This window comes from Trichomycterus rosablanca, chromosome 17, assembly GCF_030014385.1.
Source record: "Trichomycterus rosablanca isolate fTriRos1 chromosome 17, fTriRos1.hap1, whole genome shotgun sequence".
In the NCBI taxonomy this organism is placed as follows: domain Eukaryota; kingdom Metazoa; phylum Chordata; class Actinopteri; order Siluriformes; family Trichomycteridae; genus Trichomycterus; species Trichomycterus rosablanca.
Genome location: NC_086004.1, coordinates 15,030,841 through 15,045,545, shown reverse-complemented (window position 1 = coordinate 15,045,545; position 14,705 = coordinate 15,030,841). Strand labels below are relative to the sequence as shown.

The window sequence follows — 14,705 nt, the reverse complement described above, 5'->3', positions numbered from 1 at the left end:
TTCCCTCAAAATAACTCAATATACAGCCATTAATGTCTAAACCACCGGCAACAAAAGTGAGTACACCCCTAAGAGACTACACCCCTAAATGTCCAAATTGAGCACTGCTTGTCATTTTCCCTCCAAAATGTCATGTGATTTGTTAGTGTTACTAGGTCTCAGGTGTGCATAGGGAGCAGGTGTGTTCAATTTAGTAGTACAGCTCTCACACTCTCTCATACTGGTCATTGAAAGTTCCAACATGGCACCTCATGGCAAAGAACTCTCTGAGGATCCTAAAAGACGAATTGTTGCGCTACATGAAGATGGCCAAGGCTACAAGAAGATTGCCAACACCCTGAAACTGGGCTGCAGCACAGTGGTTAAGATCATCCAGCGTTTTAAAAGAGCAGGGTCCACTCAGAACAGACCTCGAGTTGGTCGTCCAAAGAAGCTGAGTGCACGTGCTCAGCGTCACATCCAACTGCTGTCTTTGAAAGATAGGCGCAGGAGTGCTGTCAGCATTGCTGCAGAGATTGAAAAGGTGGGGGGTCAGCCTGTCAGTGCTCAGACCATACGCCGCACACTACATCAAATTGGTTTGCATGGCTGTCACCCCAGAAGGAAGCCTCTTCTGAAGTCTCTACACAAGAAAGCCCGCAAACAGTTTGCTGAAGACATGTCAACAAAGGACATGGATTACTGGAACCATGTCCTATGGTCTGATGAGACCAAGATTAATTTGTTTGGTTCAGATGGTCTCAAGCATGTGTGGCGGCAATCAGGTGAGGAGTACAAAGATAAGTGTGTCATGCCTACAGTCAAGCATGGTGGTGGGAATGCCATGGTCTGGGGCTGCATGAGTGCAGCAGGTGTTGGGGAGTTACATTTCATTGAGGGACACATGAACTCCAATATGTACTGTGAAATACTGAAGCAGAGCATGATCCCCTCCCTCCGGAAACTGGGTCGCAGGGCAGTGTTCCAGCATGATAATGACCCCAAACACACCTCTAAGACGACCACTGCTTTATTGAAGAGGCTGAGGGTAAAGGTGATGGACTGGCCAAGCATGTCTCCAAACCTAAACCCAATAGAACATCTTTGGGGCATCCTCAAGCGGAAGGTGGAGGAGCGCAAAGTCTCGAATATCCGCCAGCTCCGTGATGTCGTCATGGAGGAGTGGAAAAGCATTCCAGTGGCAACCTGTGAAGCTCTGGTAAACTCCATGCCCAGGAGAGTTAAGGCAGTTCTGGGAAATAATGATGGCCACACAAAATATTGACACTTCAGGAACTTTCACTAAGGGGTGTACTCACTTTTGTTGCCAGTGGTTTAGACATTAATGGCTGTATATTGAGTTATTTTGAGGGAAGAATAAATTTACACTGTTATATAAGCTGCACACAGACTACTTTTCATTGTGTCAAAGTGTCATTTTGTCAGTGTTGTCCCATGAAAAGATATACTTAAATATCTGCAGAAATGTGAGGGGTGTACTCACTTTTGTGATACACTGTAGGTCCTCCATCTGTTTCAGTTGGGGTTTTCCTTTTTTATGCAACATGTAAAGTAATTTCACCACATAAAACTACCTTAAGCATCTCCCACAGGGTAGAATTGTTAGATTAGATTAGATTGTTAGATTTTTTAGTAGCCAAAAAGAAGTCAATTAAGCTGGAGTACAAAATTCTTTGCTTGCCAGAATAAGTACATCAAGGCACCATGGTGTCATTTCCTCCTCATAAGTGACAAACGTTAGAGCCATTTGTAGTGAACATTACAATGGGTAAAAAAACGATACTTTAAATAGAATTCAGATGTTGCTTATCTCTAAAAAAGTACTCCATCCTGGTCTGATAAAATTTTAGAAGGCTTTAACAGGATCCTCTTATGGAATAGTTTAGCAACACCCCTGGATCTTGAGTTATAATCTGAACAAAATAATGCAGCACGTCTGCAAGAGATCCGCGCTGTAGTCTCAAAAAATCAAAAATTTGTGGCCTTGGACTGTTCGCCCCGACCGCTTCTGAGAACATATTCTTTGTCCTGAAAACTATGAAACAGGATTATAAATGTTCTTGGCTTGTTGTTTGGGCCTTCATTAGCTGCCATGCGGCCCAACCTGTGAGTTCTTCCCAGAATGGGTTGATATTGAAATCTTTCAGAACCTAAAAACTAGAAGAGAAGATCAGTTATAAAGGGCAATCCCCTTCCAATTTTTCTGGTATTCCTATTACACGTTGGTTAGCTCTCCTCGAATGATTTTCTAAATCATCCAGTTTGTTGAGAAGCTCGTAGCGTTCTCCAAGTCTTTAATGTTTCCCGCATGGGTGTCCGAGGTCTGTTTGATGGAGTTTAGCTATACAAAAACAGTAAAATTATTTAATTAAAATATCTCTGAGATTTGGGTTGTAAACAAATAAATAAATATGAAATTTAAAGAAACTGGGGTTTAATATACCTGTCTGAAAAAATTATGGAAGTGAAATAATTTAACACGTTAGTCCCTCCTACAATGTTGTAGAACAGATTAGAGCTGGAGGTTTGTGGATTCAAATCTTGGCTCTGCCATGCAGCCACTGTTAGGCCCTTGAGCAAGGCCCTTAAAACTCTTGGCTCCAGGAGCACTGTACAATGGCTGCCCCTGTGCACTAATTTCAGCTTTAAAAGAAACTGGGATATGTGGTAAAATAATTGTACTATACACAGAAATATTGATCTGATAAAGGTATTTAATCTGCTCTGGATTTTCCGTATTATACTTAAAAATTAGCAAATGCCCACTGTTAAATGTGATGGAGGATCTCTGATGTTATGGGGCTCTTTTTTTCCTAAAGGTTTTGTCACCGTTAACCACATAAAAATATGTGAAGTTCCAGAAGATTCAATGTGCTTAACTCAATGTGCTTGAAATTATAACGGTGAAAAGAGACAAGCAAGCGTATCAAAGAAAAAACACTGCTAAGATAATTAATAAAATTAGTGCCTGGTGCATGTGGATGAATGTAATGTAAGTATCTCAAATTTAAATGTGACTGCAAGGTTCTTATGATCAAAAAGCAGTCACTAAACAGTAACTGTATATTACCAGTCAAACATGATGGTGCTAATGTGATGACAGTGTTCTACTCCCTATGGTTAACATTCTCTTAAATTAATTGTTTTACAAAATGTGTTGTTTTAGTCACATTTTTGTGATAACTAAATAAATAACATTTAATAACAGAAAACCAGAAAAGAGAAAATAAGTTTATAGAACTGTACTACCCACAGATTTAAACTTTTGCTGTGATAATTCCAGTCTGCCTACCTAAATTCTTCTAAAGACCTGCAAGGTGAACTAGAAAAGAGAGTTCACAAGAGAGAACCTAGAAGCCTATGTGACTGAATTGTTGAATATGTTTAGATTTCTTGTTTTGTATTCTATAATTTATTCACGCGTTAAGAAGTCTGAGTCAGTGCTGTTATGCTGGCCGAAGAGGGTTGCGTAATTGTAAGGTATACACTGACATAGAGTGACATATAGATGTTCCCTCTTCGATGTCCTTATTATACATACTTGTCACATTAAATTGTTTTAGATCCTTATACAAAATGTAATATAAGATTATAAAAATCGGTTCATAGTAATAATAAATCACAACAGTACTACTGTCACTGAGTGCATGTATATGATCAATTATTACATACAGTGCCTTGCAAAAGTATTCAGCCCCCTTGAACTTTTCAACCTTTTGCCACATTTCAGGCTTCAAACATAACGATATGAAATTGTAATTTTTTGTGAAGAATCAACAACAAGTGGGACACAATCGTGAAGTGGAACGAAATTTATTGGATATTTTAAACTTTTTTTAGAAATAAAAAACTGAAAAGTGGGGCGTGCAATATTATTCAGCCCCCTTGCGTTAATACTTTGTAGCGCCACCTTTTGCTGCGATTACAGCTGCAAGTCGCTTGGGGTATGTCTCTATCAGTTTTGCACATCGAGAGACAGAAATTTTTGCCCATTCTTCCTTGCAAAACAGCTCGAGCTCAGTGAGGTTGGATGGAGAGCGTTTGTGAACAGCAGTTTTCAGCTCTTTCCACAGATTCTCGATGGGATTCAGGTCTGGACTTTGACTTGGCCATTCTAACACCTGGATACGTTTATTTGTGAACCATTCCATTGTAGATTTTGCTTTATGTTTTGGATCATTGTCTTGTTGGAAGATAAATCTCCGTCCCAGTCTCAGGTCTTTTGCAGACTGCAACAGGTTTTCTTCCAGAATGGTCCTGTATTTGGCTCCATCCATCTTCCCATCAATTTTAACCATCTTCCCTGTCCCTGCTGAAGAAAAGCAGGCCAAAACCATGATGCTGCCACCACCATGTTTGACAGTGGGGATGGTGTGTTCAGGGTGATGAGCTGTGTTGCTTTTACGCCAAACATAACGTTTTGCATTGTGGCCAAAAAGTTCGATTTTGGTTTCATCTGACCAGATCACCTTCTTCCACATGTTTGGTGTGTCTCCCAGGTGACTTTTTATAGATATCTTTGAGAAATGGCTTTCTTCTTGCCACTCTTCCATAAAGGCCAGATTTGTGCAGTGTACGACTGATTGTTGTCCTATGGACAGAGTCTCCCACCTCAGCTGTAGATCTCTGCAGTTCATTCAGAGTGATCATGGGCCTCTTGGCTGCATCTCTGATCAGTGTTCTCCTTGTTTGAGCTGAAAGTTTAGAGGGACGGCCGGGTCTTGGTAGATTTGCAGTGGTCTGATACTCCTTCCATTTCAATATGATCGCTTGCACAGTGCTCCTTGAGATGTTTAAAGCTTGGGAAATCTTTTTGTATCCAAATCCGGCTTTAAACTTCTCCACAACAGTATCTAGGACCTGCCTGGTGTGTTCCTTGGTCTTCATGATGCTCTCTGCGCTTTAAACAGAACTCTGAGACTGTCACAGAGCAGGTGCATTTATACGGAGACTTGATTACACACAGGTGGATTCTATTTATCACCATCAGTCATTTAGGTCAACATTGGATCATTCAGAGATCCTCACTGAACTTCTGGAGTGAGTTTGCTGCACTGAAAGTAAAGGGGCTGAATAATATTGCACGCCCCACTTTTTAGTTTTTTATTTCTAAAAAAAGTTTAAAATATCCAATAAATTTCGTTCTACATCACGATTGTGTCCCACTTGTTGTTGATTCTTCACAAAAAATTACAATTTCATATCGTTATGTTTGAAGCCTGAAATGTGGCAAAAGGTTGAAAAGTTCAAGGGGGCTGAATACTTTTGCAAGGCACTGTAAATCAGAATAAAGATGGATTTTTTTTTTGTTGTATTTACTTATGTTGTTTAAAACATTGATTATGAATTAGGGTTACTTTTACAGTATCTTTAAAACTTACATTCTGGTATGTGTCTATGAAACAGTAAGCAGTAGGGTGAGTAATAAAACTTTAAATGTTGTATTCTTTTCACAAACACTTCATATTAAAATGATCAGTTTCAGTGGTGAGTCAGGTCATATTGGTCCAGCATTGTGAAATGCTCAAAACTTGACCACAAATGTACTTACTTGTGTTACTGGAAAACTAGTTGGTTCTATAGCCTGATGACGCAAAAATGAATATTTTTGACCACCCACAACGACTTGTGGAATTTGGGTTTGACTTTAAAAATAAGTATAAAGAAAAGAAACTAGTCCATTTGCTAAGTAGGAAACTCTTTTTTCTTCAGTGGCACTGTTACGTTAACTATACAAAAAAGCTAAAAACTGTGTTGTGATTGAATCATTAAGTTGAGCAAAACATAGTGTGACAAATTGTTCCAATTTGACTGTCTCTGTTATTCTTATTTAACGAGTTGAATTATGTTAGATCATTAAACAAAAGATGCTTTTACACAAAGGAAACTTTTGTCATTTCATTTTTTTGAGAAACATTCATATCATACAATTGCTTTCCTGGTTATTCAATAAAACCATTCAACAAGTTTAAGTAGCCCTTCTATAAATTCTGAGATGTAGTTTTGGTTTAAAATGTCACTTGGTATTTTTCCAGGATGCCAAAAGTTCAACAGTTGAACATCGGTAAAATATTGAAAGCACATACAGATAGTTACCAGATTTGTGGTTTAAACAAAGTTCCTCATGGCTCATCTTCTTATGCATCAACCATTCTACTAGCAGCATCATTTTGGCCATAATTATGAAAAAAATCTAGTTACAATGTCTAGTAGAATGTTAACACTACCAAAGTAATAAATAAACATTTAACAGTAATAAATAAATGATTAACATTTTTAAATTAAAGTGTCATTTTCACATTTTCAGGCAGTTGAAACTAATAATAGCCAGTGCAATGTAGTAGTGCAATGTAGTACCTAAAGGCCAGTGCAATGTAGTACCTAAAGGAACCTCTTGTGAACCCACATAGAAAGTATCAGTCCTCAGGTAGTCCTCAGAGGAAGTGACCCCAAAAAGAGATTACAAGTTAAGTATCCAAGGATTTAGAGCAATTTTTTGCTGCATGACCAATACTGCTACTATTACTAAGAACAATCATCACACGAAAATAATCAACAATAAGCATCATATTAATGGTGCACCCTAATGTTTCTGTGAACACTAGTATAAAATGTCACAAAATTTACTGTTAATTAATCAATGATTCCTAAAGGAAACATTTAACAGTGATGACTGTTTTTTGCTAATGTTTAGTGTTGTTTGTGGCTAAATAAAGTGAGTCATTGTTGCTGAGAAACCCTCCTCCACATTTTTACCCCTTAATGCCACTGAAACTTCACTTGCAGCCCCCTCTCTCAACACTTCTAAACCACAACACAGCCTTTCATTCCTGTAGCTTTATTACAGCTAACAAAAACTGCTACTTTACCACAATTTGTTTTCAGGCCTGTTGTGCAACAAAATTGGCAGTAAAAGTGCAGTCAAATTCAAAGATATATCAGAAATAACATGTAAAACTCTTTTTTTCCACCAAAGAATTAGTCATATTATTAGTGTATTTTTTTATTTAATTATCAGTACATTGTAATTCTATTAATTTGGAGTCATTTTTTAAATACACCGTATACACCATATACACATGTATACATCGATCAGCCATAACATTAAAACCCCCTTCTTGTTTCTACAATTACTGTCCATTTTATCAGCTCCACTTACCATATAGAAAAACTTTGTAGTTCTACAATTACTGACTGTAGTCCATCTGTTTCTCTGCATGCTTTGTTAGCCCCCTTTCATGCTGTTCTTCAATGGTCAGGACTCTCCCAGGATCACTACAGAGTAGTTATTATTTGGGTGGTGGATCATTCTCAGCACCGCAGTGACACTGACATGGTGGTGGTGTGTTAGTGTGTGTTGTGCTGGTATGAGTGGATCAGGCACAGCAGCGCTGATGGAGTTTTTAAACACCTCACTGTCACTGCTGGACTGAGAATAGTCCACCAACCAAAAATGTATACAGCCAACAGCGCCCTATGGGCAGTGTCCTGTGACCACTGATGAAGATCTAGAAAATGACCAACTTAAACAGCAGCAATAGAGGAGCGATCGTCTCTGATTTTACATCTACAAGGTGGACCAATTAGGTAGGAGTGTCTAATAGAGTGTACAGTGAGTGGACACAGTATTTAAAAACTTCAGCAACCCTGCTGTGTCTGATACCTCATACCAGCACAACACACACTAACACAACACCACCATGTCAGTGTCACTGTAGTGCTGAGAATGATCCACCACCTAAATAATACCTGCTCTGTGGTGGTCCTGAACATTGAAGAACAGGGTGAAAGCAGTCTAAAAATATATGTAGAAAAACAGATGGACTACAGTCAGTAATTGTAGAACCACAAAGTGCTTCTATATGGCGGAGCTGATAAAATAGACAGTGAGTGTAGAAACAAGGAGGTGGTTTTAATGTTATGGCTGATCAGTGTGTATATACAGTTATGCTTTTTTGGGATTTCCTGTTTTGATCCCCTGAGATAAAATAAAAAAAATACCACATGATATATAAACAAATTATGTTTTTCTCTGAATCTTTTTTAACAATATTCAAACACAAATATAATGGCAAAATAAGTTTAGAAAGTGTTAAACAGTTAATACACAGATCTTAATATATTTATTAACATATTCTATTAAAAATGTAACATAGTAACAAATTCAGAATATATTCAGAGGGCATTCTGAAAAGACATGAACTCAAGTAATATTACAAAATTAGTTTATGCTACTGTTGACATATTTAAAGATGTAGCAGAATGAAGCATATTAAATTTTAAGGGAGCAACATCAAAAACATGGTAATTAAATGATGTCATTTTCATGTTTTACCATTGCTTTATCCTGGTCATAGTTATTGTGGGTGTTGTTTGCCTGGAATCAGTATGCAGAAACGCCCCTGGACAGGACTCCAATCCATTGCAGGGCTTCAGACATTAAGAATAACCCCCCCCTCCCCAAATACCCTTATGCCTCATGTTATTTTTTAACATTATATGGTCCTACCAAGGAAATGGTTTTCATCTTATTAAACAATTGTTTGAACAATAACCAACTAATCCTTTCTTTCTTTAGTATTAATCTGACAAATATATTGGAAATGGAGATGTGGTTTTGATTCTGTTTCCTTTCTCCTCAGACATTTTGGGATTTTTCAGCCTCAGCTTATGAGGCAGCACAGCACTTGCATTGTCTGGCAGCTGTTGTTCACTTTCCTTGTGTATTGTGGTCCTCTGACTCCCAGACTTTAATAGTGGAAATTCAGGCAAGGAGGCAGCCATAGTTGGAAACACAGGAGCAAAGACCATGGGTGTCTTTGCAGAGGGTAGAAGATCAGGGACATCAAAAATGTAAGGATAGGTCCTGCTGACAGGAAAGGAGTGCGTGGGAACAAAGCTTGAACCAGCTGTTACCACTGGAGTATGCTGGTATCCAGGCCATTGTGAAGGCTCCTGACTTATTTTGTCTCTCTCCCAGAAGTTTCTCTCTGGGCAGGGATTTGGTGTTTGAGTGAGGTAGGGATGCATTTGAAGAAAGCTTCTCTGATGTGCAGTGTAAGGACAACTAGAGCTGAGAAGGCCATAACGAAGCTTTAGAGCCAGTAGTTCAGCTCTTAGAGCTGCATTTTCTTCACTTAATGCCACTAGTCGTGTTTCCAGAATGTAGTCATTTGCACGCCGCTTCTCTCGTGAGCGCTTAGCTGCCTCGTTGTTCTTGCGCCGTTTTTCCCAGTAGGAGGCATCCTTTTTCTCTTCTGGGGTAAATTCTCGTTTGCGACGCAAGCCTCTTAGAGATGACTCATCAGACTCTCTACCAGAGTCCCGTCTGGATCGTGAGAATGCAGACTGCATGTTTGCCAGCAAAAGCAGGTTAAAGAATGTCTGTCAGTGATTGCTGTCACTTGTATAGGCAATATAAAGCACTTTAAGAAAGCCTGTGTTCGGACACTTCGGAAACAATCTTTGCTCAGTCAGTCAATCTATAACAAAAGAATATGAGAAGAAGATATTATGCTTTATTCAAAAATGTAATTTTTTTGTATTTTCTGTTATTTACGCTATATTTATGTTATATTGTCTTGGTTTAGCTTGTTCAGTTAGGTAAAGTGAGAGAAAAGGGAATGCAGACCTAAAAGAAAACAGGCACATTGCAGAAAGTTTCATTTTCTAAAATGTACCACTTTGCTTTTAGGAGACATTAACCAAAACTTTCAATTAAAAAGGCTGCAGTACTTTTAGTTCTTCATTTAGTTTAAAGTCAATTTATTGTCTATTTGATATCTTTTTAAATCATTTTCTGTGTTAACCACGTATTAAATTTAAGATGTAGTTTAGCTTAAATTGATAGCGTTCTCTTTTTATACTATATAAGTATATAACTGACTATAAATGTCTATCTAATTAATAAATACCACAGTCATGTGAAAAAGTAGAGTGGCTGTCCTTCCAAAATGTTACTGAGAACACATTGATAACCCATACAGAAGGTCACAAAAGAACCCAGCTGAGCATTTAAAAAACTGCAGGCCTCACTTACCTCAGTTAAGGTTAATGTACACAATTCCACAATAAGAAAGACACTGGGCAAAAATAGCATCAATATAAAAGTTGCAAGGTACAAACCATAGATGATAAAAAACAACATAAAGGCTCATCCTGCATTTGATAAAAATATCTAGATGACCCTTAAGACTTTTGGGATAATATTCTGTGGACTGATGAGTCTAAATAAATAAATCTTTAGCTTTAATAAAATAAATGATCATTTTAAAGCTGCACTAAGTGTTTAGTCGTGTTGTCTTTGTGTTATATTTAATGTAGTTAGAAGATCTGAATGTGAAAATATAACAAAATAGCAAATATAGAATTAATTGGGAAGGAGGCAAATATTTTTTCACAGCACTATAGAATTACCAATTTTTGCAAATTCTAAAAATATTTAATTTTTGATTATAATTATAAATCTCCACACACAATTAAATATTTCATTTATAATCTGTTTTACCACTGCTTTGTGACACTTTGTAGGCAAGTTTTAAACATATTTGTTCTTTATTTAGATAAAAACATAGAACAAGGCAAACACTGTGGAAAAGGAACAAAAGAGACTATGAACAAAGACTACCTATGCTAATAGCTAAGGCTTAGCTTAATGCTATGTTAATGCTACATGCTAACTCTGACTAAGACACTCTTCAAACAAGTCCCTAAACTATTCTAAACCATACACTAGCTAATGCTTAGCTAACAAAGACACAAGGGACCAGACACTACGGGAAAACAAGAACTACACTACGGCTATGTCTAGGCTACTGCTATGGCTAAACAAAGACTAGGCTATGGCAAGGAACAATAAATCTCAAAGAACTTGCAAAATCATAAAGCATATCTTGCGACAAATTTTTATTCTAACATGCAATTTGACAGAAGGCATCCTTTTTCTCTTCTGGGGTAAATTCTCGTTTGCGATGCAAGCCTCTTAGAGATGGCTCATCAGACTCTCTACCAGAGTCCCGTCTGGATCGTGAGAATGCAGACTGCATGAACAAAAAAGCAAGAGTAACTTATACACAAGACAACCATTGAAACACAAGGGACAGCTGGGGCTTGGAGACATGAGGGTCCAGGAGCACCTGAAGGAAACCCACACAGACATGGGGAGAACTTATATAAAAGTCCACATATAAAGGACCTGAATGGCTCCACCTGGAAATCAAACCCAGGACCATCTTGCTGTGGACCTGACAGCACCACCTAATGTGCCCATAATAGATTAGATTAAATAAATACAATAAATACAGTCACTGGTTGCTCTTGGTGGTTTTACACTTGTTGTCTAATTAACATTTATGAACTTGATTTAGCTATTCTAGCTTGGTTGTATTTGACCAAACAATTTAGTATATTTCTCATACCTTGAGTTGAAAAATGTGTTCTTAAATGCACCCTAACTTTACATACATTACATACAATTAAAAAAACACAATTTGATGAAATCTACAGCCATTTATGTAAATCTTAATTTTAAACACTTATGTGTCTACAGGTGGTTTTTCCCCAACCAGGCACAAGTTCTACCTTATACAATTGGCCAGTAATTTTAAAACAACTGTCAACCAATTAAATAAGTGGAGTATTTATACTTTAGTAGTTATAAAAGCCTGCAAGCTCATTGGCTCTTTGTAGATAAGATAAAGTGTTTCTTATTTACAGTATATATAATTTTACTAGATATCAACTTATCATCTTGCTCAATGTCTGCTGTTGGGCATCACATTGACAGAAACCTTTACCTTTCTAAGATTATGTATAAGTACATTCCTGTAATGGTTACTTATGTATTGATAAAAGGAAACTCCCCTTGTGGTTTAAAAAACTATATGACAACTCATCTCAATATCTACAGCAACCTGTGTATTCAGGTAACAAAACATGTTTTGGTTTGTGGTACGAGGTGATAAGTAATTACCTAAGTTATCACCCCAGACTAAATAATCTAGGCTCTAACATACCCCAAAGTTGCCTGCAGCACCCACATGCTATTTTATTGTAATCTTACAGAGTGAATCACTTACAGAAGTAAAGAAAAAAAAGTAAGACCACAAATAGTGGAGTGTGTGTTGCCTGTTGACTTCCTTCCTTTTTGGTATCATTAGCATATTGGAGCCTTGCTGTTATTTTGACTAATAGAGGAACTATGCTTTCTGTCTTACTGTATAAATAAGAAAAAATGCAGTTCTCCTTAATGGGTTTAATCAAATGAACACCATGTTAAAGTTGTATTACAGTAATAGTTATTATTTATTATTTATTAGCACACACAGAAACAAAGCCAGCATTTTGGTCTGATTATTGGTTATTTAGACAATAAAATTGTAAAGCAATACATAATACCACAAACATCATCTACCGTTATTTGTTTTACAATGTTATGGCACTTTGCTAGTACTGGCTAATCACCGTCCTCACCTTCTCCACTGTTTATCTATGCGAAAATACAGAAATTTGTTTTTTTCTTTAACAAATTATGTGAAAATATCTAGGAAATACAGTGAAACAGAATTATTTAAATAATTCAAACAGCAGACAAACACAAAGCCAGGCTTGCTTGTTTACATTCTTTCAGTTATATAATTAGCATGTCTTTCACTTCATTACAGTCTTTACTGTTAGTTGTTAGTGTTTTGTAGTATTATGGTTAGAATTAGAAAAAATATGCTCTAGTACTGTATTCCCCCATGTCACCTCCAGAGCTTTAAAAGTTTTAAACTTTGCACCTTGAAGCTTTTTCTACTAACTGTTTTTATTTATGCAAGACATGAATAATGTGGCACTTACAAGCCATTACTGAAATAACACACAGTTGTGTATGTATAGAAAATGGCTTGTTATGGTATGGAAGATCGAATGCAAATTGTGTGTGTAATATAAGAGGTATCCGCTGATTGGATAGCCATGAAAGGTCACAAATTCTGAATCATAGAATGTTAAGTTATTCTTAAAAAACTAATTATGTCAGTTCTTTAAAAGATAAAAATGGTGGATATCTACTTGCAGTTGATGTTTCAAAACCTTTCATAATAATTCAATGATGTTTGAATCTGCTCACTGGAGACGCTGTGGATGGTGCTTGAGTTTATCCTGAATTATTTTTCAAAATCACCATATTTATGAAAAAATGAATATTTTTGTAAAGTCCTTATCATTCTGGATAAGTAGGATATCTTCAGGAAAGAATGTTGGCATTATGCAATGCTCTAGGTCCTGTTATTTTGCCTACCATTTGTTAGCTGTTAAAAGACTAGGAAAACAATTATTTGACCTAATGATTTCCAGCAGTGGTGCTCAGCTGGCGCAGTGGTCTATTATGCTAGTTTAACATTTGCCAGCTGGGCATCTACACAGACATAATTGGCTATGTCTGTGGGGATGGCAAAACACCCTGCAATGGATTGGCATCTTGTCTAAGGTATGCCCATATCAATACTGCATTATGCATTATTGTACTTTTGGCAGCAGACATTGTGAGAATAATGCAGGTTTGTTTCACCCAAGGGCCCAGGTTTTGTGCCTCTTAAACCAAAGTTTTTACTAAATGGCCGCCCTGATGTGAATTACAGCATTGTGAGACCAGGCCATAGATATGTTTCTGTTAATAGGTGTAAAAAATACCACAGACTGGAAATATGTACAATTACACCCACAGCTGCAATGTTAAGTTAAATTAGGCTGATAACCATTTAACAGTTAACTTTTTTCATCCCTATTTAAACATTTTGATCAATTTGAAGTTCTTTTCTGCAATACATGTCTGTAAAATGTATTTGGATACTTCCTCATCAAGATGCTGCCATTAGTATTCTTAAAATGATATTACAAATCTGGCACATTATTGCTTTTGAAGTGTTCAAACATGGGACAGATTGTGATGTAATAAATTTATTTTATTTATTGCATGCCTCCTCATAATTCTTTATGACTAGGAAACTGAAGATGTCTTCTGCATTTTGTCATTTGGTACACTAAGCTTTACAAGAGTTTTTATTTAATGCAGTAAAACAAGAGTCTGTGATTTTTTAAATCTCTTAAACATTTAACTACTTTAACTGACAAAGTACAAAGAAAATACTTCCAATGATTTTTTACTGAACAACTTAATTGTTTTTTGTTAATGTAAACAAATTTAGAAGCTGAAGCCTGCAACACATTAAAAAAAGTTGGGACAGAGGCATGAATGCCACTGTGTTACATAATATTTCTTAATTATGACACTTTTCATTTGGGAATTGAAGATTCTGTTTGTTACAGTTTTGCATGTGAATTTTTTGTTTATTCCTGCTTAATAAAAGATATACATGTTCAAGATATACATGTTCTGAATTGCACCCTATACCATAAAAGATGTTTTTTGCACCTTTTACTGATAACCGTCTGGTTGGTCCTTTTTCTTTGGCACAAAGAATTTGGTGTCCATTTCTCCTGAAAACTGAAACGCTTCCCCTACACATTCTCACTGTTTGGGCATAGAGAACATACAGAACTAATACAATGTGATCTGTGTACTTAAGGGTCACACACATGTAACAGTGGTTTCCAGCCTTGCAATACATGGACTAATATTTTGCATTATGTATGGTACATGTATTTTATATGTTAAAGGACCTAAATTATTTGCAATCTTGCATCGAGAAATGAACTCTTAT

The 14,705-nt window shown here is 36.7% G+C and overlaps 1 protein-coding gene across 1 annotated transcript; it reads right to left on the bottom strand.

The window, feature by feature from the left end:
* Nucleotides 1-8,580: 8,580 nt before the first annotated feature.
* Nucleotides 8,581-9,354, bottom strand: LOC134331872 (uncharacterized). The gene has a single exon (XM_063013410.1). The coding sequence runs from the start codon at nucleotides 9,352-9,354 to the stop codon at nucleotides 8,581-8,583; it is 774 nt and encodes a 257-aa protein (XP_062869480.1).
* Between the last annotated feature and the right edge of the window lie 5,351 nt (nucleotides 9,355-14,705).

Coding starts and splice junctions, on each gene's coding strand:
- LOC134331872 (XM_063013410.1), bottom strand. CDS start 9,354: ATGCAGTCTGCATTCTCACGATCCAGACGGGACTCTGGTAGAGAGTCT.